Source organism: Lepus europaeus, chromosome X (assembly GCF_033115175.1).
Source record: "Lepus europaeus isolate LE1 chromosome X, mLepTim1.pri, whole genome shotgun sequence".
NCBI lineage: Eukaryota > Metazoa > Chordata > Mammalia > Lagomorpha > Leporidae > Lepus > Lepus europaeus.
Window position 1 is genome coordinate 86,063,299 of NC_084850.1, and position 27,043 is coordinate 86,090,341.

Genomic DNA, 27,043 nt, shown 5'->3' on the forward strand with positions numbered 1-27,043 from the left:
TCCAGGCCAGCTCTCTGCTGTGGCCTGGGAGTGCAGTGGAGGATGGCCCAAGTCCTTGGGCCCTGAACCCGCATGGGAGACCAGGATAAGCACCTGGCTCCTGCCTTCGGATCAGCGCGGTGCGCCGGCAGCAGCACGCTGGCTGCGGTGGCCATTGGAGGGTGAACCAACGGCAAAGGAAGACCTTTCTCTCTCTCTCTCACTGTCCACTCTGCCTGTCAAAAATAAAAAAATAAAAAATAAATAAAAATAAAAATAAATCTTAAAAATGAGAGAGCTCATGCCATGCTGCTTCCCTTTCTTGCCTCCCCTAACCCCCTCAACCTGCTGTAATATTTTCTTCAGCTCTGGCATCCTAATACCATTTCACCATGGACCTTTCACTTACCACAATCTGACTTACATCATAATGACCTGTGTATTTGTCCACCACTAGTGCATAAAATGTGCATAGTGGTTGAATGAATGATTTATCTCTGTTACTAGAAGGTAAGCAGCCTGTAACAAACTCCTTGTCATTGTCTCAGCAATGGCAGCCCAGGGTTTTTCTATTTGGTCTTTGCTCTGTAACTGTTGGATTGAACAGATCTGAGTATCTTAAGTGCCTCTGTGGGCATCACACTCTCTTATAGGCTGTAGCTACCTTGGTTATGTCCAAGACCCAGAACTTGCATTGTCATTTCTAGCGTAAGCACTGGAAGAATGGAAACAGGGTGTATAACCTCTAAACTAGTAGAGGGAGACAAGTAGAATGATAAAGTAATCAGTCTAAAAGAAATCAAGATAAGTGGCCAGCAAGCACCAGATGGTCAACAACACTAATAAGGAAGATCCAAATCAAAACCACTACAAGATAACACCTCACACCTGTTAGGATAGCTACCACCGAATAAACAGAAAATATGAAGTTGGTACTGGCACAGAAATTTGTTGGCACATGGTGAAACTGGAAGCCTTGTGCACTGTTTGGGGGAATGTAAAATGGTACAGCCACTGTGGACAACAAGATAGCAGCTCCTCCAAACATTAAAAAACCCAATGACCATGCGATGTACCAAGTCCACTGCTGGATATACCAAGGCACTTCCAAAAGTTTATAGAGAATGCACTTTATTTGGTGCAAAATTTTTTTTCTGGAAATCCACACATCTGTGTTAGTCTTCAAGAAGTTCATGGAAAATATATGAGTGTCAAACTTTTTGGCAACAAAGTAAATGTATCTCTTCATTCATTTGCCATGAACTTCTTTTTTTTTTTTTTTTTTTTTTTTTGACAGGCAGAGTTGACAGTGAGAGAGAGACAGAGACAAAGGTCTTCCTTTTGCCGTTGGTTCACCCTCCAATGGCCGCTGCGGTAGGCGTGCTGCGGCCGGCGCACCGCGCTGATCCGAAGGCAGGAGCCATGTGCTTCTCCTGGTCTCCCATGGGGTGCAGGGCCCAAGGACTTGGGCCATCTTCCACTGCACTCCCTGGCCACAGCAGAGAGCTGGCCTGGAAGAGGGGCAACCGGGACAGGATCGGTGCCCCGACCGGGACTAGAACCCGGTGTGCCGGCGCTGCAAGGCGGAGGATTAGCCTAGTGAGCCGCGGCGCCAGCCTGCCATGAACTTCTTAAGGTACCTTGGATTTCCAAAAGAATTGAAATCAAGGTTTCAAACAGGTATGTGTACACCTGTGTTCATAGCAGCATTATTCACAGTGCCAAGAGGTAGAAGCCACTCATGTGCCATTCAATACATGAGTGGATAAGCGATATATAGTATGTCCCCATAAGATGGTATTATTCAGGGGCCGGTGGGTAAAGCCACCATCTGCAGCACCAGCAGCAAATCCTGGCAGCTCCACTTCCGATCTGTCTCCCTGCTATGGCCTGGGAAAGCAGTGGAAAATGGTCCAAGTGCTTGGGTCCCTGCCACTCATGTGAGAGACCCAGAGGAAGTTCCTGGCTCCTGGCTTTGGATCAGCCCAGCTCTGGCCGTTGTGGCCATTTGGGGAGTGAACCAGCCGACAGAAGATCTCTCTCCATCTCTGTGTCTCTCTGTAACTCTGCCTTTCAGATAAATAAATAGATAAATATTTTTCTTTTTAAAAAATTTATTTATTTATCTGAATGGCAGAGTTAGAGAGAGGCAGAGAGATAGAGTCTTCTATCTGCTGGTTCACTCCCCAAAGGGCCACCATGACTGGGCCAGGCCAGGCTAAAGCCAGGAGCCAGGAGCTTCTTCTGAGTCTCCCATGAGGGTGCAGGGGCCCAAGCACTTGGGCCATCTTCTACTGCTTTCCCAGGCCATAGCAGAGGGCTGGATCAGATGAGGAGCAGCCAGGACTCAAACCAGTGCCTATATGGGACGCTGGCACTGTAGGCAGTGGCTTTACCAGCTACACCACAGCACTGGCCCTTAAATCTTTTCCTTTTTTAAAGGAGTTTCAGTGTGGGAAAATGAGAGATTCTGGAGATGGATGGTGGTGATAGCTTCACAACAGCATTAGTGCATTCAGTGCCCTTGAAATGTACACTTCACAACGGTTAAAGTGACAGATTTTGTGTTCTGTGTGTTTTTGCCACACTAAAGATGACGAAGAAGACATCCACATTTGTTATTCTGCATTGTCACGGAAGACCCGTGGGTGCCATTGTGTGTCCCTGTCACTCTCCATCCACCCCTTCAGCTCCTCTGGGAAGACTGAAGCTGGTGAGGTTGAAGGGGAGGAGGTGCTCCTAGGAGGCAACCCCTCCCCTTCTTGGTCCCTGACAAATCCAGTTGTCGGATACGCCATCCACCCTGGCCTAGTGTTTGAGAGAGGAAAAGGAACAGAGAAAAAGGATAAGTTTCTGGGAGAAAAATGAGAACATTTTAATGCATAAAGCCATGCCAGAAGGGCCAGAACAACCGTTCTGTGTTCAACCGTTAGTGTTCAAATACTGTACCAAGACTTCCTGGGAGCTGGTGCCCGTGGCAGCGCAGCAGGTAAAGCCTCCACCTCCAGTGCCAGCATCCCATATGGGCGCCGGTTCGAGTTCCGGCTGCTCCACTTTGGATCCAGCTCTCTGCTGTGGCCTGGGAAAGCAGTAGAAGATGGCCCAAGCCCTTGGGCCCCTACACCCACGTGGGAGACCCCGAAGAAGCTCCTGGCTCCTGGCTTCGGATCGGTGCAGCTCAGGCCGTTGTGGCCATCTGGGGAGTGAACCAGTAGATGGAAAACCTCGCTCTCTCTCTGCCTCTGCCTCTCCTTCTCTCTCTGTGTAACTCTGACTTTCAAATAAATAAATAAATCTTAAAAAAAAGACCTTCTGGGTTGGGGGGCCCCCCAGCAGGCCAGATGCAGTTCCACAGCCCTGGCCTCTTAATTACTTTCCCTGCTCTCTATGCCAGCTCCTTCTGGGATCCAGACATCCTTGTCCCCCAAACTCCCCTAGCCGAGGGCTGATCCTTCTCAAAGGAGTCTTTTCCAGGAAGTAAAGTTAGGTGCAAAGGCAGGCAAAAAAGAAACTTCGAGAGACAAAGACTACATCGGTTCACCCCCACCCCCACCCCCACCCCCATCACTTTCTTTTCTTTTATTCCATGGAAAGTGTGAGCTATCTTTCACAAACTTTTTTGTTTTATTTTAAAAATTTTTGACAGACATATAACAACTGTGCCTATGTACAGAGTACTGTGTGATGGATCATTACATGTATATGCTATGCAATGTGTTATCAGAGTAAATATATTTTTTTCTTTCAAGCATTTCACATTTCTTGATAGGGAAAGCATCCCAAACCCTATCTTCTATGTATTTTTAATACAGAAATACACAGGACATTAACATCGTCTATACTTACCCTACTGCACAGCAGAACCCCAGAACTTGGCACTGTTATCTAGCTATAAGCTAGCATCCACCAATCAACCTTTCTCAGTCCATGCCCTCACCTTCCTTTCTTGATGCAGCTGAAGTCAAATCACTGATGGGCTTAGCATGATTCGGTTTCCAGAAGGCTTAGTAGGTCAACATCTTTTGGGAGCCAAAAGCCCAGTGACACCTGCGGACCCCTTCTCTGGATAATATTTCTAAATGCACAACAGAAAATACCCAGACTTGCAAAGGAAACCCATCAAGTTAAAATGCAGCCATCCACCTGTTCCCTAAAATGTAATATCTGTTTCTGACCAAGTCACAGGAGCTGCTAACGCCCCTGTAGTTTATTGTCCACATTCATCAGTGAAGAAACTGCTACTTTTCAGCTCGAGATTAGTAAAAATAAAGAGGTAATTTTCCCATCCAAATTCCAAACTCCTCCCCACACCCCTTCTCCTGTCCCTCTCTCGACCTCTTGTTCTAGAAGGCCCCTTAGTTAAGAACTCCTGCTCGAAAGAATCGGCTTGCCATCCATGATGATGGCTTGAGTTCTGCTCACCTAATTTCCAAGCTTGCCCCTGGAATGGACCTCCCACAAAGCTCCGGTTTCCCACTGGGAATCGCTTGGAGCTGTCGGCGCATTGCCCCAGTGCTGACGGTTGCTGTGCGCTGTGTCCACTGAACAACTGGCCCTTTCATACAACTCTGCCTAATGAGTCACGCAGGCAGCTCCCAGATTTTCCAGAATTCCCTCAGCCTAATCTTATACTAGAAAATCCCCTATGCCTGCCTAGCAACACCAACTCTGCCCTGACCCAAATATGACTCTTTTCCAGCTAGTTCCTAGGGGACAGCTCCTGAGAATGCAGAGGTGGTCTTTAAACCAGAATGTGGCCTCACTCTTGGCCTTGAGGTGGCCAGCCCAGTTCTTTCCAGGGGGTGGGGACCAACCAGATGATCTCATCAGAGCCCTCCTTCTTGGGGGATGTTTAGTCTGTTCCCTTGTGTGCTCCAGCCTTCGGGGTTCACTCACCTAAAATGATGTAGCTTGGGATCCACTGCAAAACAGAGAGGGTCTGGAGGCCCTCCTGGAGATCTAGTCGGGAGAAGAAGGTCACGGTCATGGTGCTGTTCTCTTGTGGCCAGAAGCCCAACCAGAAGCTGAAAATCACTTAAGCTGAGTTGATTGTAAGTGCTTTGCTGTAATCTCTTATCCCTGAATCTGCCTAGCTGCTAGGGTTTTGTCAGGCTTGACCAAACCTTTCTTCCACTTTCCTCTACTCACTGCCCCGCCCCAAGTTCCTACACACGTATCAGCTTGCAGATCAGACTAGCTCATCTCCCCAGCGTGTATTCTTTCTCCATGTGTCCCTGGTCTCAATGAAGCAGAAACAGTTTGGGGCTTACTCTAGCTGTGGGAAGTGATCCCTGATACGTTTGTGCAGGAAGAGAGACCAGTTCGGCTCTCAAATAGCACTTCCAAAAACCATCCTGCTGCTTTTTCCTGTTTCACAAAAGGGACCTGGCAACATCTCTTGTCATTGCTGAGAGCCACCTAGCCCATGTGGGCTCTTTTCCCACACAGATACTTGGCCTTCTTTTTCTTTTTTAAAAGATTTATTTATTTACTTGAAGGGTAGAGTTACAGAGAAATAGAGACAGAAATCTATCTGCTGGTTCACTCCCTAAATGGCCGCAACAGCTGGGGCTAGGCCAGGCTGAAGCCAGCAGCCAGGAACTCCCTTGAGGTCTCCCACTTGGACCCAAGCACTTGGGCCATCTTCCACTGCTTTCCTGGGCACATCAGCAGGGAGCTGGATCAGAAGTTGAGCAGCTGGGACTTGCACCATCACGCCCATATGGGATGCCTGTGCTGCAGGCAGAGGCATAACCATAACACGGGTGCCTCAGATCCTTCTTTATGCCTCTGTTCCAGGGGGCTCTGTAGCAGATAGCAGAGAGGCAGAGCATGGAGCAGAGTGCAGAACTGGATTTCAGTCCTCACTCTTCCTGTAGGAATCACCTTTGGAAATTTCTGTGTATTCCAGAACTCAGTTTGAGCATGCATGGTTGCAAGACAGATGGCTTGAGTTCCAATCTCAACTCTGTCACTTACAAGTTGGTGAGCCTTTGGGGCTCACTTTGTTCATCTATAAAATGGAGATACTGAGAGTACTAACTTAATAGGTTTGTTCTGAGGACTAAGTGAATAAATGAACCTAAAATGTTTGGCACAGGAGCTGGCACACAGTAGACACTGTGTAAATGTTTCTGCTTATCATGGTTCATTTAGTTCAATTCTTGTCTCTTGAATATCTACTAGTTTCAGGCTAAGCATTTTGCTTCTGCACACTGGCTTTGTAAAAATTCAAGGTTGGATTGGCATAGCTCCAGTCATAGCGGCCATTTGGGGGGTGAACCAAAGGAAGGAAGATCTTTAATAAAAAAAAAATTCAAGGTACTCCCTGGGTCATAAACTTTTTTAAAAAAAGATTTAATTTATTTGAAAGGCAAAGTTACAGAGAGGCAGTGGCAGAGAGAAGAGAGACAAGTCTTCTATCTGCTGGTTCACTCCCCCAGATGGCCACAATGGCCAGAGCTGATCTGATCCGAAGCCAGGAGCCAGGAGCTTCTTCCAGGTCTCCCACGCAGGTGCAGGGGCCCAAGGACTTGGTCCACCTTCCAATACTTTCCCAGGCCATAGCAGAGAGGGGGATCGGAAGTAGAGCAGCCAGACTTGAACATGCCAGCACTGCAGGTGGCAGCTTTTACCGGCTATGCCACAGTGCCAGCCCCATAAACTTTTGAAAATTTTTTCCCATCACTATCTGTTGAGTGGCTCCTGTTCATCAGGCACTGTTGTTAGGTGCTGAAGATTTGATGGGGAAGAAGACAGACATGATTCCTGCCTTCACTGAGCTTACAGACTAGGGAAGGAGACAAATATTAAAACAAGGAAATTAGGGCTGGCATTGTGGCGTAGCAGATAAAGTCGATGCCTATGATGCCAATATCCCATGTGGGCACCAGATCAAGTTCTGGTTGCTCCAATTGCAATCCAGCTCCCTGATAATGGCCTGGGAAAGCAACAGAGGATGGCCCAAGTGCGTGGGCCCCTGCCACCCACGTGGGTCTTAAGACCCGAAAGAAGCTCCTGGCTCCTGCCTTGTAGCTGTTTGGGGGAGTTAACCAGCAGATGGACGATCTTATTTTCTTTTTGTCTCTCCCTCTCTCTCTGTAGCCCTGCCTTTCAAATAAATAAATAAATCTTTAAAAAATAAATAAATAAATAGCAAGGAAATAAACAATGTCTGTACACTTGGATTAGTGATCAGTTTCCTATGGGAAGAGGCCAATAGTCTCAGCTTAAGACCTAAACCACACAGGGTGCTCAAAACCTCTGTTGGCCGGAACTGAAAGGATTGCTAGGAAAATTGCATACAGCAGCCAGGTCCTACCAATGCAAGGGAACACTGATCCCTTAGCCCTTTCCAGGCAGAACTCTGCCTTCTCCCTGCATCCCATTCCGCTTTGGGCCTCCTGGTCGGGCTGACGAACACAAGTCTGTGGAGATGAGCTCAGGGAACTTTTTCCATGGGTTGTCCATGCTTCGTTTTCCCCTGACTTTGGATGGCCACTCGGCATGTCAGCTCTTTCTCCTCCTCTTCTCTCATTCCTTCTCTTCTGGGCTAGCTGGGGTTCCCAAGCTGCTTCTTGGGTGCAGTTCAGTGGCAAACAGGACGAGATGCATTGGAGCACATTTGCTTAGACTTTGTAGAGGGGGCAGAAACAGAGGCAGGCCTGGCTCTTCTGAGGGTGAGCAGGGGGGAAGAAGCACAGCCGCAGAGGTACCCAGAGTCCCCAGGACACAGAAGACTCACAGGGTAGAGAACTCCAAAGACCGCTTAGAGATCAAGTGTCCACTTCCCTGCTTTCACAGATGGGTAAATGGACAAGATCCAGAGAGGGTCCAAGGTCACACAGGCAACCAGAAGCAGGGCAGGGCCAGGCTCTTTCCCTTCTCTGTCTCCCTAATATCTGCCTCAGGGCCTTGTTACAGAGGTAGGCACTCAAGTAAGTGCTTGTGGAACCCATGAGGGTTAAGCCAGATTGGCAGGGCTGGATCAAGACCCTGATGGTGTCACCCTGTCTTCCCCCAAACGGAGAAGGTGTTAGCCAAGCAGGAGCTGCCTTGAGCCAACTGGACAAGTGTAGCATAAATATCAGGGACCACAAAAAGAACAGGGAGAAAAGTAGGGTAGCAGAGGAATCCGCTCACAATTCAACCAAGGAAACACTGAAGGCTGACATGGTTTCCAGCCTTGAGAGACTCTCAGAGGTCAAAACAGACAAGCACGCTGGAAGGTGTGGGGTACACAGAAGAGAGCAGCACCTACTGGCCTCCTGGGGAGTACAGGGTGCCGGGCAGGCCGTGTGGAGGAAAGGATACTGAACTGAGCAGAAGCGGATGAGGTGAAACAGGCCTGGAAGCATTGTCCAAGAAAGACTGCCAAGAGGAGTCAGTGCTGTGGCTTAGCAGGCTAAGCTTCCGCCTGCCGCAATGCCATTCCAAATGGGTGCTGGTTTGAGTCCCAGCTGCTCCACTTCTGATCCAGCTCTCTACTATGACCTGGGAAAGCAGTAGAAGATGACCCAAGTCCTTGGGCCCTGCACCCACATGGGAGACCCAGAAGAAGCTCCTGGTTCCTGCCCTCAGATCAGCTCAGCTCCGGCCGTTGTGGCTATTTGGGGGAGTGAACCAGCAGATGGAAGACCATTCTCTCTGTCTCTCCCCACCCCCCATCTGTAGCTCTACCTCTCAAAAAAATAAAAAAAATCTTAAGCAAAAACAAAAAAGAATGAAAGAAAGAAGGAGAGACTGCTATGAATTCACCATCCAAGGAGGAATGGAGGTCGGGGAGAAGTTGGGCCACTGTGGGACTTTGAAGGAACAACAGGAAACCAAGAAAGAAGGAAAGTGAAAGCAGAAGAGGAAGATGAAGGGGACCAGGGAGTTCAAAAAGACGGGGAAACACGAGCGGTTCTCAGAAAGAACCGGCCCAGGGTTCTTTTCTTTCTGGATTCAAACCTTCACTATCAGCCCCAGAATGACTCGTTTCTAGAAAGCTGGCTGAGGTCTTGCAAAATGTGTTCACTTCTGCTCTTCTCCCTCTGCCAAACCTTTATTTGCTTAGGCATCGGGATTTCAGTTCTGTTACAAACAGTAATGGGAAACTTAGGTAATGCCAGGTATGAGGCTAGGCACTATAGCTGAGAAAGCTTCACAGAGTTTCTGGACAATGGAATTGAAAAATAAGTTTGGGGTCAGGTATTTGGTGCAGTGGTTAGGCCACCTCTTTTTTTAAAAAAAATATTTTATTTATTATTTGAGAGATCGAGTCACAGACAATGAGAAGAAGAGACAGAGAGAAAGGTCCTCCATCCGTTGGTTTGTTCCCCAGATGGCCGCAACGGCCGGAGCTGCGCCGATCCAAAGCCAGGAGCCAGGTGCATTTTTCCTGGTCTCCCATGTGGGTGCAGGGGCCCAAGGACCTGGGCCACCTTCTACTGCTTTCCCAGGCCACAACAGAGAGCTGGATTGGAAGAGGAGCAGCCGGGACTAGAACCGATGCCCATATGGGATGCCGGCGCCGCAGGTGGAGGATTAACCTACTGCGCCATGGCACCAGCCCCTAAGCCACCTCTTGGGACACCTGCATCCCTTGAGCAGGTGCCTGATTTGAGTCCCGGTTGCTCCGCTTCCCATCCAGCTTCCTGCTAATGCACATTCCAGGTGGGCAGCAGGTGATGGCCCAAAGTGCTTGAGTCCCTGCTACCTGTGTAAGAGAAACAGACTGAATTCTTGGCTCCTGGTTTCAGAGTGGCCCAGCTCTAGCTGTTGTAGGCATTTGGAGAGTGAACCAGCCCATGGAAGAGCTCTCTTTTCTGTTTCTCTGTCCTCTGTCTCTCTGCCTCTCAAATAAAATGAAAATAAGTAAAAGCAAAAATAAAAGATAAGTACGGGGTGGGCATTTGGCCTAGTGGTTAAGCTGTTGTTTGGGATGCTTGTGTTCCATATGGGAGTCCCTGGGTAAGAGTCCTGGTTCTGCTCCCTACTCTAGCTTCCTGCTGATGCACACCCTAGGAGGCAGCAGATGATGGCTCAAGTGCTCAGGACCCTGCCATTCACATGGGAGACCTGGACTGAGTTCCAGGCTTTTGGGTGTAGCCTGGCCTATCCCCAGCTGTTGCAGGCATTTAGGAAGTGAATCTATGGATGGAAATGAACTCCGTTTGCCTGTCTGTCTCTTGCCTTTCAAAAATTTATTTAGTGGAGCAGCCAGGACTTGAAATGGCTCTCACATGGGATGCTGGCCTCGCAGGTGGTGGCTTAACCCGCTGCACCACAATGCTAGCCCCTGTCTCTCCAGTTTTCAAAAAAATAAATAAATAAAAAATAAAAAGGGCCGGGACTGTGGTGCAGTGAGTTATGTCGCCACCTATGTTGCTGGAATTCCATATGGGTGCTGGTTTGAGTCCCAGCTGCTTCATTTGTGATCCAGCTCCCTGCTAATGCAACTGAGAAAGCAGCAGAGAATGGCCTAAGTACTTGGGTCCCTGCTATCCATGTGGGAGACCCTGATGAAGCTCCTGGCTCCTGGCTTCAGCCTGGCCCAACTTCAGCCGTTGTGACAATTTGGGGAGTGAACCAGCAGATGGAAGATTTCTTTCTCTGTGTCTCTCCTTCTCTCTGTAACCCTGCCTTTCAAAAAAAAATAAAGAAAGAAAGAAAATATTAAAGAAAAATAAAAGATAAGACTATTTTAGTGCAAAAAGATTTTGAAGGTCATGCATAGTTTTTTCATAATGTGTATTTTCCTTGCAATTTTTCAAGACTGCTCATGGAGAGGGTACATACTTAATTCTTTCAACCATGAACTTTTTATCAAGGCCCTACTTAGTCTGGTATTGTCTTAGGTATGCAATTGAGTATGTGTGTGTGTGTGTTGGATCAGAGAGGCAGGGCAGGGAGTGAAGTGTTGAAGCCATCAGAGCATTACAGAGGAGATGAAGGAAGGGACAGGCTTGTAGCTGTGTGTCATTGAACAAGACGCTACTTCTCCTCTGTGAGCTGTCAGCTTGTAGTGCAGCGCTTGGTGAAAAGCAAGCTTATAGTAGGTCGATTTTGCCAAGCTAGTGTAGAGACATGATGCAGAATTGAAAAGGAACTTACAGAGCAGACAGTGAAAATCGCCTTCTCACCACTTGGCCACTAACAACCCAGCACTACTTCCTCCGCTTCCCAGGAATATTTTTGTGTACCCAAGCAAATTAAGGTCATTTCCTTTGTCAAACAAATGAAGGAATGAGCAGTAACATCCTGGGGACAATGCCAATGTTCAGAATCTGGGACTGGCTAAGTAAGCAATTATATAGCAACGTTTTCGACTAATCTGCGGTCATTGGAAGTCATTCAAATGACTGGGCAAACTCGAGGATCATACACTGAGTGTTAAAAGCAGGACATCAAAGGGGTCAGCACTGTGGCATAGTGGGTAAAGCCACCACCTGTAGTGCTGGCATCCCATATGGGCACTGGTTAAAGTCCCGGCAGCTCCACTTCCAATCCAGTTCTCTGCTATGGCCTGGGAAAGCAGTATAAGATGGCCCAAGTGCTTGGGCCCCTGCACTTGTGTGGGAGACCCAGAAGAAGCTCCTGGCTCCTGTCTTCAGATCAGCTCAGCTCCAGCCATTGCAGCCATCTGGGGAGTGAACCAGCAAATGGAAGATTTCTCTCTCTGTGTCTCTCCTTCTCTCTGTAACTCTGCCTTTCCAAAAAAATAAAGAAAATCTTAAAGAAAAATAAAAGATAAGACTATTTTGATGCAAAAAGATTTTGAAGGCCATGCATAGTTTTTTCATTATGTGTATTTTCCTTGCAATTTTGAGACCCAGAAGAAGCTCCTGGTTTCTGGCTTCGGATTGGCCCAGCTCCAGCCGTTGCAGCCATCTGGGAAGTGAAGCAGCAGATGGAAGACCTCTCTCTCTCCCTCTCTGCCTCTCCTTCTCTCTCTGTGTAACTCTTTCAAGTAAATAAACAAATCTTTAAAAAAAAAAAAGCAGGACATAAAGCAGAGCTCCATGCCGAGTGGATGCTCTCTTCAGTCATCATAGCTTATAACAGTCTATCAGTCTGACAGCAAACAGATTGCTGCTTTAAGGTGAAGGGGTTCTTAGTTTCCTTTTATGCAGAGTTGTTTGAATATGAAGAGAAAGAGGCTGGATTATTGTGAATCCACCTGATGAAGTAGGGCGCTTCATGCTGGGATTCATTCATTCTGTCATTCATCCGGCAAACAGGTGAAGGCTTGCTTTGACTTGTCCGTGCTTAGCAGGGACAAGTGCTAAGCTTCTCAGGATGAGTGCTAAGTTAGGCGGGTGGGGACATCCACAGCTCTGATGGAGCAAGAGGGCTGGGGACTGGTGATGAGTTCATTGTAAGACAAGAGAATTTTTAGAAAGATTGTATATATTTATTTATTTATTTATTTGAGGAGTAGAGCTACAGACATAGAGAGGGAGAGACAGAGAGAGAGAGAGAGAGAGGTCTTCCATCTGCTGATTCACTCCCCAAATGGCCACAATGGCCAGAGCTGGGCTCATCCAAAGCCAGGAGCCAGGAGCTTCTTCCGGGTCTCCCATGCAGGTGTGGGGGTCCAAGGACGTGGGTCATCTTCTACTGCTTTCCCAGATCATAGCAGAGAGCTGGATTGGAAGAGAGGCAGCCAGGACTCGAATTGTCACCCACATGGGATGCCATTGCAGCAGACAGAGGCTTAGCCCACTATGCCACAGCGTCGGCCCCAAGACAATTGAATTTGCGCGCCTTTAGTTTATCCGGAGGAGCCGTGCAGTGGATGATAGGATATAGGTCTGGGAACTCAGTGAAAAGGTCAGGGCTGCTGATAGCCATCAGTGCTTGTGTGTGTGCTCAGGGGAGCGGGAGGTGGGGTGGAGTTCGCCCACAGAGAAAAAGACCAGGAAAGAGGAAGACATGAAACAAAGCTGGCGAGGAAGACTTCTTGCCAGTTACTCAAGGCCTCTGAGCCAGGGCCAAGGACTTCAGAGTTCAGGCAGAAATGTGTCCTCCACCTGGTCCCCACTGCTCCAGGCACTCATGCTCTGGATCTGGTCTAAGTTGTCTTGGGAGGGCCTGGTAGATGATGGGGGGTGGGGTGGGGGTAGGTGGGAAATAGGTGGGAACCCCCGAGGGTGAGGTTGCAATGCAAGGTTTAAGGATTTACTGGAACTAAGTTCAGTTAGGCCAGGCTGGTGGGCTTGGCGCTGGGGACAGGCGTATTCCCCTGTAGGTTGAGGGATGTGGGGCCCCAGGAAGGTAAGGCCTTGCACTGGGGGCTTCCTCCCAGTGAGCACATCTCGGCTATGTCCCTACAGGGCTCAACAGGCAAAGCTGGGGGATTTGCAGCTCAAAACATGATGAGAGAAGTGGGGGGAGGGGTTGTCCCCAGAGCAGTTGCCACAGGAGGTAGGCACCACCTTCACCCAGCTGTCTCCCATGCTTTGTGTTTCTTGGAGACACAGAGTGGCCAGCTAGAAACCAGGGCTTTTGGGATCAAGCCAACCTCCTGGAATCCTGGCTCAGCTTGGCCGCTTAGAGCTGAGTGATCTTTGAAAAATCACTTCTCTCTCTCTTTTCAAGAAATAGATATAGAAGAGGCCAGCGCTGTGGCATAGTGGGTAAAGCCACTGCCTCAGTGCCGGCATCCCATATGGGCACCTGTTCGAGTCCTGGCTGCTCCACCTCCAATCCAGCTCTCTGCTATGGCATGGGAAAGCAGCAGAAGATGGCCCAAGTCCTTGGGCCCCTGCACTTGCGTGGGAGACCTGGAAGAAGCTCCTGGTTCCTGGCTTCAGATTGGCCCAGCTCTGGCCATTGTGGCCATTTGGGGAGTGAACAAGCAGATGGAAGACCTCTCTCTCTCTCTCTTCTCTCTTTCTCTCCCCCCCCACCTCTCTGTAACTCTGCCTTTCCTATAAATAAAATAAATTAAAAAATAGTTATGAGATGCCAGTGTTGTGGCATAGAGAATTAAGCCACCACCAGCAGTGTTGACATCCCATATGAGCATTGATTCAAGCTCCAGCTGCTTCATTTTCCATCCAGCTCCCTGCTAATGCACCTGGAGAGGCAGCAGAGGACGGCCCAAGTGTTTGGACTCATGCAGCCATGTGGGAGACTCAGAAGAAGCTCCTGGCTCCTGGCTTCAGCCTTGCTCAGCTTTGGTCATTGAGGCTGATTGGGAAGTGAACCAGCAGATGGAAGACCCCTCTCTCTCTCTCTCTGCCTCTGTTTCTCCCTCTCTGTGACTCTGCCTTTCAAATAAATAAGTAAATCTTTTATAAAATACTTTGTTTGAAAGGAAGAGCTACAGACAGAAAGAGAAGAAGAGACACAGAGAGACAAGTCTTCCATCTGCTGGTTCACTCCCCAAGTGACTGCAATGGCTGGGGCTGGTCCAGACTGAAGCCAGGAGCCAGGAGCTTCATCCTGGTCTCCCATGTGGGTGGCAGGGGCTCAACCACTTGGAACATCGTCTGCTGACTTTCTAGGTACATTAACAGGGAGCTGCTTCAGAAGTGGAGCAGCTGGGACTTGAATCGGTGTCCATATGGAATGCCGGCACTGCAGGCCATGGCTTTAACCCACTGCACCACAGTGCCAGTCCAGAAAAAAAAATAACTTCTCAAAGCTTCAATTTCCTCATGTACAAACTGAGGCTATAATCAAATCTTCCTTGGGCTGTTGTGAGGGTTAGAAATACTGTATGTGAAGGTGTTATTATATGATAGTAGCTATTGTTTTCACTACTGCCATCCCAATTGGGCTAGCCTGGCCCAAAACATTGCTCAATTATAATCTCTTTGAGGGCTTTGTTGCCAGATGGGACAAGAAAGTGAAATTGAAGGAAAGCATGTCACAACCTTTGGCTGGTGGTGATATATAGAAGATAGACTAAGAAAGTACTGCAGTCATGACATGATTTTTTTAAAGCACTCCCTCCTCTGTCCCCTTAGCTTCCCAATAGCCTATGACTGTTCCTCCTCAACTCTTGTGTTGCGTTTTATAGCTGTTCAAAGCGCTTTCGCACACTGGATTTCTTTGGCTTCCTCACGTTGGCCTGTGATGGAAGTAGGGTGGGTGCTGGTTGCATCTTGGAGGGGCTGAGATGGTGACAGCCTGGCCCACGAGTGAGCAGGAGTGAACTGTGTGCCAGGCTGAGCTGCCCTGTGGCTGAGTGGGTTGAAAGGAATCTGTGAGGAAATGATGCTGCAGGTAGTGGGGAGAGTCGTTAGGCAAGGAGACAGTGGTAACAATGCAGGATTGCTGCCGGGTGGCAATGTGCCTGTCCTGCTAATGAGCAACCTGCTGCCCAAGGGGAGCGGAAGGAGGACTTGCCGGAGATCAGAGGACGCAGCAAGGGCAGAGAGAGCTTTCGCTTCAGAAGCTTCTCCCTTTTCAAGTTGCTTCCAGTGGCAGTTGTTAGGGTCACCTAACTTGGAAGTGGTAGAGCCCCCCCCCCCCCAATTGAGACATTTTAGAAAAAATTTACTGATTTATTTGAAAGGGAGAGAGAGAAAGAGAAAGAGAAAGAGAGAGAGAGAGAGAGAGAGAGAGAGCGAGAGCGCACTTCCATCGCTGGTTCACTCCCCAAATAGTTGCAATAGCCAAGTCTGGGCCAGGTTGAAGCCAGGAGCCTAGAACTCCATCTGGGTCTCTCTCTCTCTCTCTCTCTCTCTCTCTCTCTCTCTCTCTCTCTTTTGACAGGCAGAGTTAGACAGTGAGAGAGAGAGAGAGAGAGAGAGAGAGAGAGAAAGGTCTTCCTTCTGTTGGTTCATCCCCCAATGGCTGCTATGGCCGGTGCAATGCGCCGATCCGAAGCCAGGAGCCAGGTGCTTCTCCTGGTCTCCCATGCGGGTGCAGGGCCCAAGGACTTGGGCCATCCTCCACTGCCTTCCTGGGCCACGGCAGAGAGCTGGACTGGAAGAGGAGCAACCGGGACAGAATCCGGCGCCCCAACCGGAACTAGGAACCGGGGTGCCAGTGCCACAGGCGGAGGATTTTAGCCAAGTGAGCCGCGGTGCCGGCCTCCATCCGGGTCTCTTGACGTGAGTGCAGGATCCCAAGTATTCGGGTTATATTCTGCTGCATTCTCAGGCGCATTAGCAGGGAGCTAGATCAAAAGCAGAGCCGCCGGGCCTCGAATCTGGTGCTGCTTTGGGATGCCAGCATCATCCCAGGCAGTGGCTTAACCTGCTGCCCCACAGTGTTGGCCCCAGGACTTTTTAAATAAAGCTTCTAAATTCTAACTTCTTGCATTTGAAAGCAGCCCCCTACCCTGTCTTTCTCAAGGGGGTGTTGAGAGGAGCAGGAGCAGAAAAGGTCTTGTCAGTGCCTAATGGCATTAAAGGAAATAGTGCTGAGCAGGCACCTTTTCCAGATCTCATTGGCCTCCCTGCAAAGGGCGAGTGCTTTGGCTAAACGGATAAGTCTGCATGCTTGCCTTCTTACCATGTGAATGGCCAAGGTCCCTCACCTCCTATCAGAGCTTTGCCATCGCCTGTGAAATGAAGCCCTCGTGTCTTGGCTGACACGTTGGGAGAAGAAAATAAGTAGCGGGTATATACTAGCACTGATGAGTTCACACTGGCTCAGAAGCAGCATGGGGGCTGCAGCTGTGCTGCAGTGGGTTAAGCTGCCTATGGGTGCCGGTTGGAGTCCCGGCTGCTCCACTCCCATCCAGCTCCTTGCCAATGTGCCTGGGAAAGCAGCAAAGGATGGCCCAAGTGCTTGGGTCCCCGCCACCCATATGGGAGACCCGGATGGAGCTCCAAGTTTAAGCTTAGAGCAACCCTGGCCACTGTGGCCATCTGGGGAATGACCCAGCAGTTGGAAGATCTCTCTAACTCTGCCTTTCAAATAAATAAACGTGTTTTTTTTTTTTTAAAGCAGCAGCACAGAAAGTGGTTTACAAACTACGAAGCAGTGTGAAAGCTTTAAGGAGTCCTCTCTTCTGGGAGTCCAGCTCCCTCTAGGACCCTGAGAGGCCTGGCTCCCGTGGGAGTACAGCAGGCCGTGATTTTTTCGGGTTTCTGGGGCAGTCAGGCAGACAGAAGGGGAGCCAAATGGAGGAAGATGGGCTTGTTCACCGCCTCTGTCTTCTTACCCCCCAGCACAGGCGGCAGTGGCGGGGCGGAGCTGGCCTAACCTTTTCTCTGATGAGGCAGCTGAGTAGGAATTTCTAGCGCTTCAGTGATGTAGAAGTGGTGTGAGTTTAGATTTTTTTTTTTTTAAAGCAGCTCCCTCTTTTAAGCAATGAGCAAGCAGAGGGAAAAGGACAGCAGCATAGCATCCTGCAACCTGAGGCAGTCACCCAGCTTCTCTGCGCCTGCGTTTTCATCTGTAAAATGGGGACAACAGGCCGGCACCGCGGCTCACTAGGCTAATCCTCCGCCTTGCGGCGCCGGCACACCGGGTTCTAGTCCCGGTCGGGGTGCTGGATTCTATCCCGGTTGCCCCTCTTCCAGGCCAGCTCTCTGCTGTGGCCCAGGAGTGCAGTGGAGGATGGCCCAGATCCTTGGGCCCTGCACCCCATGGGAGACCAGGAGAAGCACCTGGCTTCTGCCTTGGGATCAGCGTGGCGCGCCGGCCGCGGTGGCCATTGGAGGGTGAACCAACGGCAAAGGAGACCTTTCTCTCTCTCTCTCTCTCTCTCACTATCCACTCTGCCTGTCAAATATTAAAAAAAAATGGGGACAACACTGCTTATTTGGCAAGATCATCTGAGTATTAACAGTATGGGAGGGGCTGGCACTGTGGCATAGTGGTTAAAGCTGCTGTCTGCAGTGCCGGCATCCCATATGGGCACCAGTTCAAGTCCCGGCTGCTCCATTTCTGATCCAGCTCTCTGCTATGGCCTGGGAAAGCAGTAGAAGATGGCCCAAGTCCTTGGGCCCCTGCATCCATGTGGGAGATTCAGAAGCTCCTGGCTCCTGGCTTCGTATCGGCGCAGCTCTGGCCATTGCGGCCATCTGGGGGAGTGAACCAGCGGATGGAAGACCTCTCTTCTCTCCCTCTCTGCCTCTACTCTGTAACTCTGCCTTTCAAATAAATAAATAAATAAATAAATAAATAAATAAATAAATCCTATTTTAAAAAAACAGTACGGGAAAGTACCTGTCCATTTCCTTCCCCTTCAGGTGGACAGACTGCTGTCATTGAGCTTCTAGCGGCAGAAAGCACTTACTCATCTAATTCTCACCACCCCAGGCAACAAGCTCATCTCTGTTTTTGGAGGAAAAGGCAGTTCCCGGAAGTTTTAGTGCCCAAGGTCACATGGCTTGTGGATTTTTAAAGCAGGATTCAAATCCACACCTTGTATGGGTTGTTCCGTAAGAGAGCTAAATGTGAGCAGTGGCTACGTGAAGCTGGCCCCTGTGGAAGGCCCATTCCCACGTGGGCCAGGACCAAGGCAGGAACCCTAAGCGGGTCGGTTTGGGGAAGGAACTCTCAGGGGTGCTTTCAGGGGCAGCAACCGGGCCACTGCTCGAGGCAGCCTGGCGGCAATGGGAGGACGAGAGCCATGTTCTGTTTGCTTCCTAAATCCTTAGGGAGTCTGCTCTTGTGAGGGCGAGGCGAATCCTGTATTAAGCAGTATACAAATAGATTATCAGGAGTCTTCTGCTGTCATTGCCCATGAAACATCGCCTCCTCCTCATCGCCTGCCAGCCCTCCACTTCCCACCCTAGCAACCAGAGGGAACGGAGTCTCCTCAATCCCTCTGCTCAGCTCGGGGGCAGAAGCTAGAAGAGGAGGGCTGAGTCATCTTCCTCTTAGCAGAAAACTGCAATGCACCGAGGCCACAGAACCACAGGATGTTTTCTGTTCAGCCCGTTTGTTTCCATACATGGCTGCTTTTATAGGATTATCAATCCAAGAGCCGAGGACAGTCTTCTCTACTCCAGAAAGGAAGTACTTTTCAGTGTCATGTGTGCTGTCCCCACCTCCGCATCCCATTGCTGGTGTGATGGCAGGCGCCACCCCCCCCACCCCGCCCCAGGCGGCTGAACCACTGCTACCACGTCACAGTGATCCCAGCCCCCACTAGTTCAGATTGGGCCAGGAACAGCACAGCATAGGCCAGGAGGGCCAAGATGGTCTGTGGCAGTCAAGGTCATGACAAATCTCTCCCTGAGAGTAAAGACCCTGGGCCTCTGCTAGACACACAAGCTGCCTCATACTCAAGATCTCTCATTCTCCTGGCCGAGACAAGGAAAGGCAGACAGGCTGGGTTCTGAAGCAGGCTCTGACCCTTTCCAGTACTTCACTTCCGGCTGCCATTCCTGAAGACAGTGCTCATAGTGCCGTGTGCTGGGGAAAGCCCTGGTGCTGTCCCTGGGCTCTCCTTCCGCACTGTTGCTCCCAGGGCACCCATGTCATGTGCCCAGGAGGAAGAAGTGGGGGCAGCTCTGATGCTGCACCATTCCCTGCCCAGTTGACCAGGATCGATGAAAACCCCGAGACCCCACAGCCACGCCCTCCACCCGGCCTCAACAAATCAGGCTTAGAGAGTACAATGGATTTTTATTATTTTTCAGGGAGAAATCACACAGCAATTGATTATACAGAGCCATTATCAGTATTCTTTTCCTTCCGCTTGAGAAATTGAAATACACCATGATGAAGATGATAATGCTAAAAACAAGATAGATGGCTTATCATCTAGGGTACAAATACACATTTAATCATTCAACACTTTATTAAACGCAAGGCAAGATTTACTGTCTTTGCCTTCGTTGTACACAGCTGAAGCAGGAGCCCAGGGAGGGGAGACTGCATGGTTTTCCTTGGTAGGGAAGGTGTGCGCCCTGCAGTCCTATCCGGTTTGGGGAAGCTTAGCCCATGTTCTGTCGGTTTCCATAGCCCCTTGGATGGGTGTCCTTCCAGTCATCCCACTCCCTTGCTCGGTGGATTGTGTTTTCGTCCTCCTCTTCCTCATGTTGTTCTTTGTCTTCCTGTTGTTGAGCTGCTCTTTGGAACTCAGCTGAAGTGGAACAATGAGAAGAGGGGGTGAAAAATGGAGAACGTGTTAATAAGCAGTGTCAGGGGCCCCAGCTCCATGCTGAACACAACCACATACGGCGAGCACAGAAATCTTGCTTGCAGCCTGTTCTGGGCCCAGCATTGGGGGAGCACTTAGATGACCTCCTATGTTCCGCATTAGGTAATAGTAAGGATGGGATAACCTGAGTGGTTTCCTCAAGAAGCCCAAAACATCAAAGGTGGCCCACTCAGAACAGATTCTGTTCTGGGGAAGGTTTCTTGCTAAAATGGCCAACATTCTCCTGCCCCCAAGACCAAACCACCACCACCCCCCAGACCCCAGCAATCCAAGAACACTACAGTAAAACAAATATTTATCATGCCACGATTTGTGAATTGCCAGGGAGTTAGGATTGCCAGTGACTTTTCCCTCTCTATCCATTTCCTTCATTATGCTCATACAATTTACATACGCGTGTGTGTATGTAAACCTGAAAATCACAGGGCAGTTGGAAGTACAACAGACAATAAAATGTCTGTGTCATTTTTTAAAAAAGATTTATTTGTTTATTTGAAAGGCAGAGCTATAGAGGCAGAGACAGAGAGAGAGAGAGAGAGGTCTTCTATCCGCTGGTTCACTCCCCAAATGATGGCAATAGCTGGAGCTGAACTGATCTGAAGCCAGGGGTCAGGAGCTTCTTCTGGGTCTCCCACGCGGGTGCAGGACCCCAAGGACTTGGGTCATCTTCTACTGCTTTCCCAGGCCATAGCAGAGAGCTAGATGGGAAATGGAGCAGCTGGGACTCGAATGGAAGCCCATATGGGATGCTGGCACTGAAGGCAGCGGCTTTACCTGCTATGCCACAGTGCCAGCCCCTATGCCGGTGTCATTTTGCATGTTCTTAGAACAGGTTCCAAGATCCAAATGGTACTCATCGTGCATTGTACACTCAAAAACCAAATCAATTCTCTTTGACATTAACTAATTTTTTCCTTTAAAATATTCCCATTACTTTTTTTAATAAAAGATTTTATTTGAAAGGTGCAATGACACACACACACACAGAGGGAGAGGGAGAGGGAGAGGGAGAGGGAGAGGGAGAGGGAGAGGGAGAGGGAGAGGGAGAGGGAGAGGATCTTCCATCTGCTGGTTCACTCTCCAAATGGCTGCAATAGCCAGGGCTGGGCCAGGCCACAGCCAGGAGCCCTGAATTGCATCCAAGTCTCCCATGTGGGTGGTAGGGACCCATGTACTTAGCATACTTTCAGTGCTTTCCCAGGCACATTAGCGGAGAGCTGACTTGGAAGCAAGAGCAGTTGGGACTTCACTTATTCCACTATGCCACATGCTGGCCTCTCAAATATTCTCATTACTATGATAAAGAATGAAATACACAGGGATCTGGTCTCTTCTAACAGCTTAGGAGGCTGGTGTTCTTTTCTGATTTTAAAATCTCTTTACTGGGGCCAGGGATGTGGTGTAGTGGGTTAAGTCACTGCCTATAATGCTGGCATCCCTTATGGGTGTTGAATCCTGGCTGCTCCACTTTCAATCCAGCTCCTTGCTAATGTGTTTGGGAAAGCAGTGGAAAATGGCCCAAGTGCTTGGGTCCCTCCAACCACATGGGAGACCCAGAAGATGCTCCAGGCTTCGGTATGGCACAGCCCTGGCCGTTGTGGTCATTTGGGGAGTGAACCAGCAGATGGAAGATCTCTCTCTTTCCCCCTGTCCAATTCCACCTTTCAAATAAATAAATCTTAAAAGACAAAAAAAGTCCCTTTATTGTAAAATAAAATATACTGGAAACTACATAAAGAGATGGATATGTATGTATTTATAAGGACAGATTTTTTTTATTATTTATTTATTTTTATTTTTTGACAGGCAGAGTGGATAGTGAGAGAGAGAGAGAGAGAGACAGAGAGACAGAGAGAAAGGTCTTCCTTTTTGCCGTTGCTTCACCCTCCAATGGCCGCTGCGGCTGGCGCACTACGCTGATCCGAAGCCAGGAGCCAGGTGCTTCTCCTGGTCTCCCATGCGGGTGCAGGGCCCAAGCACTTGGGCCATCCTCCACTGCCTTCCCAGGCCATAGCAGAGAGCTGGCCTGGAAGAGGGGCAACCAGGATAGAATCCGGTGCCCCAACCTGGGCTAGAACCCGGTGTGCCGGCACCGCGAGGTGGAGGATTAGCCTGTTAAGCCACGGCGCCGGCCAATAAGGACAGATTTTTAAAAGGAGATATTAGTGTCTACTTGGGTCAAGAAATTGATCTTCTGTATCTATCCCCAAAACCTCTCCATAGGCATCATGCAAATCACAACCACTATACTATTTATAGTAACTTACTAGAGTTTATTACCCAAGTGTGCATCCCTAAATACCATAGTTGCCTACTTGCACATGCACATACACACACCCGCACACACACACATACAGAGAGAGAGAGAGAATCAATCTCCCATCCACCAGTTCACTTCCTAAATGCCTGCAACACCCAGGGCTGTGCCAGGCTGGGATCTGGGAAGTCAACCCAGATAGCACAGGTCGGTGGCAGGAACCCAGCTACTTGAGTTACCACCTGCTACCTCCCAGGGTGCACAAGAAGCTGGAATGGGGAGGAGCTGGGTCTCAAACCTAGGCACTCTGATATGGGACTAGGGCATCTTAATCACTGGGCCAAACGCCAACCTCATACATTTTTTTTAACCTCAATAATTTTGATACAGAATTATGCAACCACCACCACAATACAGTTAAGAAATTCTATGACCCCCAAAGATTCTTGGTGCCCATTTACAGTTAATTCCCGTTCCTTCCAGTTCCACAGCTCCTGGGACCATTAATGTATTCTCTTGTCTTGATAGGTTTGCCTAGTCTGGACATTCCATACAAATGTAGTCTTTTGTAGCTGATTTCTTTTACTGAGCATCATGGTTTTGAGGTCAGTCTTCTCTATTTAAAAACATTTTGGGAGCTAATGTTGTGGTGCAAGTTGCGACTTGTGATGCTGGCATCCCTATTCGAGGGCCAGTTCGAGTGCCAGCTGCTCTACTTTCTGATCCAGCTCCCTGTTAACGTGCCTGGGAAAACAGCAGAAGATGGCCCAGGTGCTTGGGCCTCTGCTACCCACATGGGAGACCTGATGAAGTTCCTGGCTCCTGGCTTCGGCCTGGGCCAGCCCAGATTGTTATGGCCATTTGGGAAATAAACCAGTGGATGGAAGATCTGTTTCTTTCTCTCCCTCTCTCTTGCTCTGCCTTTGACATATTAAAAAAATACTTTGGCATCTTTTTTAAATCTACGAGTTCTATCGCCATCCCTTTCCTTCCTTTTCAAGTTATCATCTATTGAAGAAGCTGGGGCATTTGCCCTGTGGAGTGTGTCCAAGCTTGGATTTTGCTGATTGAGTATTGATGGTGTGGTCTGACATGTCCTCCTGTACTTCCTGCAGACTGCCAACTGGATACAGAGGCTTGCTCTGCCTCAGGTCTCGTTTATTGGCATGATCACAGGTGCTGCTGCCTCCCTCAGCAGGAGGCAAGTGCTATCTGTTTTGTTTCACTGGCCGTGATGTTAACAGCTATGGATGCTCTCTGCCTAGATCCATTAATTTACTGGAAGGTTTCAGAAAGGTGACACTCTGAAATCCAACATCTCCTAGAATCAGGCACGCCTCTAAAAACCTTCGGTTCTTTTATTGGACGATGGTATCCGAAAGCAAGATGTGAGTGCTGGATATATACTCACTCCTATTGTCAAATTAGCCGTTTGGAAGCCAAATAGGCCAGTGGAAACATCTTCAAATTGGCTCTGACGTCCTTTTGATATGACCCTAGTAGTCTCTGAAAAGCTTCATGCATGAAAAGATGTTCCAAGTTCCTTTTGTATATCTCCTGCCCCAGACTGAGATGAGCTATTTCTCACATGATGGTTTCTTTGACTGGGGATAGTAGTTCTATACCACGATCTGGGTTACCAGGCATCTCAAGGCTTCTGGGCCAGCCCTTGTTTCTAAGCCTTTTTAGTGAATACAGTAAAGGGTGTGTGTGTGTGTGTATGTACAGGTACTTAATTTTAAATAAAATTTTTCATGACTTTGTATTCAGGATTACAGGCTGTGTTTTTTTTTTTTTTAACCTAAACTCTTCTGAATTACATCTGCATTCTTTCACACTAAAAGGACAGCATTAGATTATCTCATAAGTACTCATTCACATTATCTCGTATTACACACATGACCACCAACATAAACTACTGAGATCGGATAATTTTTGCATGTGTTTTCCTCATTTAAAGAGAAACTGTGCCATATTTTTACTTTATCTAGGCTCACAGGCATCACATACTCAACGCTTCCCCTCTGAAGAGTCTTTTAGTCTTAGTTCTGTGAATAACTATACATTGAATTCTTGCTACCAGTCCATTATGTCAGCGTCTCTCTCCATCATTTTGGTTGTCCGAAGCTCATTCCCCAAGCAAATTTCTCTGGAAGGGATCAGGGGAACAATTATTCCCTGAGTTCCTACATATGATAAAGTTCCTTTTGATAAATGTCTGTTGTACTCTTTACACTTGAAAGTCAGTTTGACCAGACATAAAGTCCTTGGCTCACATTTTTCCCCTTAAATTTCTGCTACACTATGTTGTTTTTTTAAAAAAATATTTATTTATTTATCTGAAAGGCAGACTTACAGAGAGGGAGAAGTAGAGGCAAAGAGAAAAAGAGACAGAGAAGTCTTTCATCTGCTGGTTCACTCCTCAAATGGCCATAACAGCCAGGGTGGGCCAGACTAAAACCAAGAGCCAGGAGCAGGGCCAGCGCTGTGGCACAGAGGGTTAGAGCCCTTGCCTGAAGTGCCAGCAACCCATAGGGGCACCAGTTCTAGTCCCAGCTGCTCCTCTTCCGATCCAGTTCTCTGCTATGGCCTGGGAAAGCAGTGGAAGATGGCCCAAGTGCTTGGGCCCCTGCACCCAGGTCTTCTTTGCTACATTTAATTTTTATGGGACTGGTGTTGTGGCACAGCTTACTATTGCCTGTGATGCTGGCATCCCATGTGGGTGATGGTTCGAGTCCCAGCTGCTCCACTTCCAATCCAGCTCCCTGCTAATTTGTCTGGGGAAGCTTGGGTCCCTGCACTCACATGGGAGACTTGGAAGAAGCTCCAGGCTCCTAGCTTTGGTCTGTTGCAGCCCTGGCCATTGTGGCCATTTGGGGAGTGACCCAGTGGATGGAAGATCTCTCTGCCTCTCCCTCTTTCTAAGTCTGTCTTTCAAACAAATAAATAAATAAGTCTTAAAAAATGTCTAAATTTATGGGGCTGGTGCTGTGGTGTGACAGGTAAAGCTGCCACCTCCAGAGCCGACATCCCATATGGGCACCAGTTCGAGTTCCGGCTGCTCCATTTCCGATCCAGCTCTCTGCTATGATCTGGGAAAGCAGAAGATGGCCCAAGTCCTTGGGCCCCTGCACCCACGTGGGAGACCTGGAAAAAGCTCCTGGCTCCTGGCTTCAGATGGGCCCAGCTCCGGCCATTTTGGCCAGCTGGGGATGGAAGATCTCTCTCTCTCTCTCTCTGCCTCTCCTTCTCTCTCTGTGTAACTCTGACTTTCAAATAAATAAATTAATCTTTTTTTAAAAAAGTCTAAATTTAATATTTGTGACTTTTTTTTGAATCCTGTTAATTTTCCATCTTTTTATCTTAGTAAGGCATTTTCTGTTGTGTTCACTCATTCTTGTTTCCTTCTACTTTAGCTTTCTTTTATAAAAGATTTATTTATTTATTTGAAAGGCAGAGTTACAGAGATGCAGAGACAGAGTTAGTCCTCCATCTACTGGTTTACTCCCCAAATGGCTGCAACAGCTGGAGCTGGGTCTCTCAGTTGGGTGCAGGGGCCCAAGGATTTGGGCCATCTTCTGCTGCTTTCCAAGGCCATAGTAGAGAGCTGGATTGGAAGTGGAGCAGCCGGGACTCGAATCAGTGCCCACATGTGATGCTGGTGCCATAGGCGGAGGCTTTACCTGCTACGCCACAATGCCAGCCCCTCTCCTTTACCTTTCATTTCTGATTCTATTTAAAGATTTATTTTTCTGAAAGGCAGAGTTAGAGAGAGAGAGAGAGAGAGAGTAGGGGGGGAGGGAGAGAATGAATGAATGAATATCTTCCATCCATTGGCTCATGCCCTGAATAGCCACAATGGGCCAGGCAGAAGCCAGGGGCTTCTGGGTCTCCCACATAGGTACAGGGGTCCAAGCACTTGGGTCATCTTCCACTGCTTTCCTAGGCTCATTAGCAGGGAGCGGGATCAGAAGCGGAGCCGCCAGGACTCAAAGTGGCACCCATATGTGATGCTACTATTGCAGGCAGTGGCTTAATCTGCCAGTCCCACTTTTCATGTTCCTGAAATAGTCACATTTCTGTTTTTCCAATCCTGCTACATATTGTTCTTTCGTGGTCTGTTATTTCTGAATATCTTCCAGCTCACTTTTAAATATTATGTTTCAGATTTGTTCTATTTTTCTTGGGCATGTCTTTCTGGCGTGTGGTGGGAAGTAACCAATTGAGGACATCCTTGTGGGTGGTGAAGGAATTCACCAGCAGAAGAGAGAGGAGTGAACAGAGTTAGATTTATTAAAACACATTTTGAGGGGGCAGTGGCCGAGCAGGTGACGTAGGGAGTAGCATGGCTAGCTGGACACCTCGAGGTTGGCATCTGCTGTCATAGGCTGCAAGGGAGCAGCCCCGGGTGAGCAGGACAGCTGGCAGCTGACAACCACAGCAGCGTGGATTATAATCTGGGGGATACAGATCTGAGGCAGACTGCCGCTGGCTCGGGGATTTTCCATCACTGGTGTTTTCCTTATTGCTGGGGATTTTCGCTAGGGGCTTCCTTATTGCCAGGGGCTCCATTTCTACTTTTTTTTTTTTTTCAATATAGAAACACAATGACTTGCTTATTCCTTACAGTTCCTGGTTCTGGTCCTCTCTGCCACTTTTATCTGGCCCTTCTCTTTCTTCCCTATTGTTGCTGCCCTGCTTAATTTCCACTCCACTCTCAGGGATGCCTCCTCAGGACCGGA

General features: G+C 48.7%; 2 protein-coding genes across 2 annotated transcripts in view; both read right to left on the reverse strand.

The window, feature by feature from the left end:
* DGAT2L6 (diacylglycerol O-acyltransferase 2 like 6) overlaps positions 1-4,966 on the reverse strand; it is a 28,394-nt gene extending 23,428 nt beyond the window's left edge. The window contains exon 1 of the mRNA XM_062183087.1: positions 4,876-4,966. Coding sequence (XP_062039071.1) covers positions 4,876-4,966 — 91 coding nt within the window. The remainder of the gene's footprint in view (positions 1-4,875) is intronic.
* Positions 4,967-19,486: 14,520 nt separating this feature from the next.
* Positions 19,487-27,043, reverse strand: part of IGBP1 (immunoglobulin binding protein 1) — a 29,577-nt gene continuing 22,020 nt past the window's right edge. Inside the window, exon 6 of the mRNA XM_062182916.1 lies at positions 19,487-19,966. Coding sequence (XP_062038900.1) covers positions 19,818-19,966 — 149 coding nt within the window. The 3' untranslated portion in view covers positions 19,487-19,817. The remainder of the gene's footprint in view (positions 19,967-27,043) is intronic.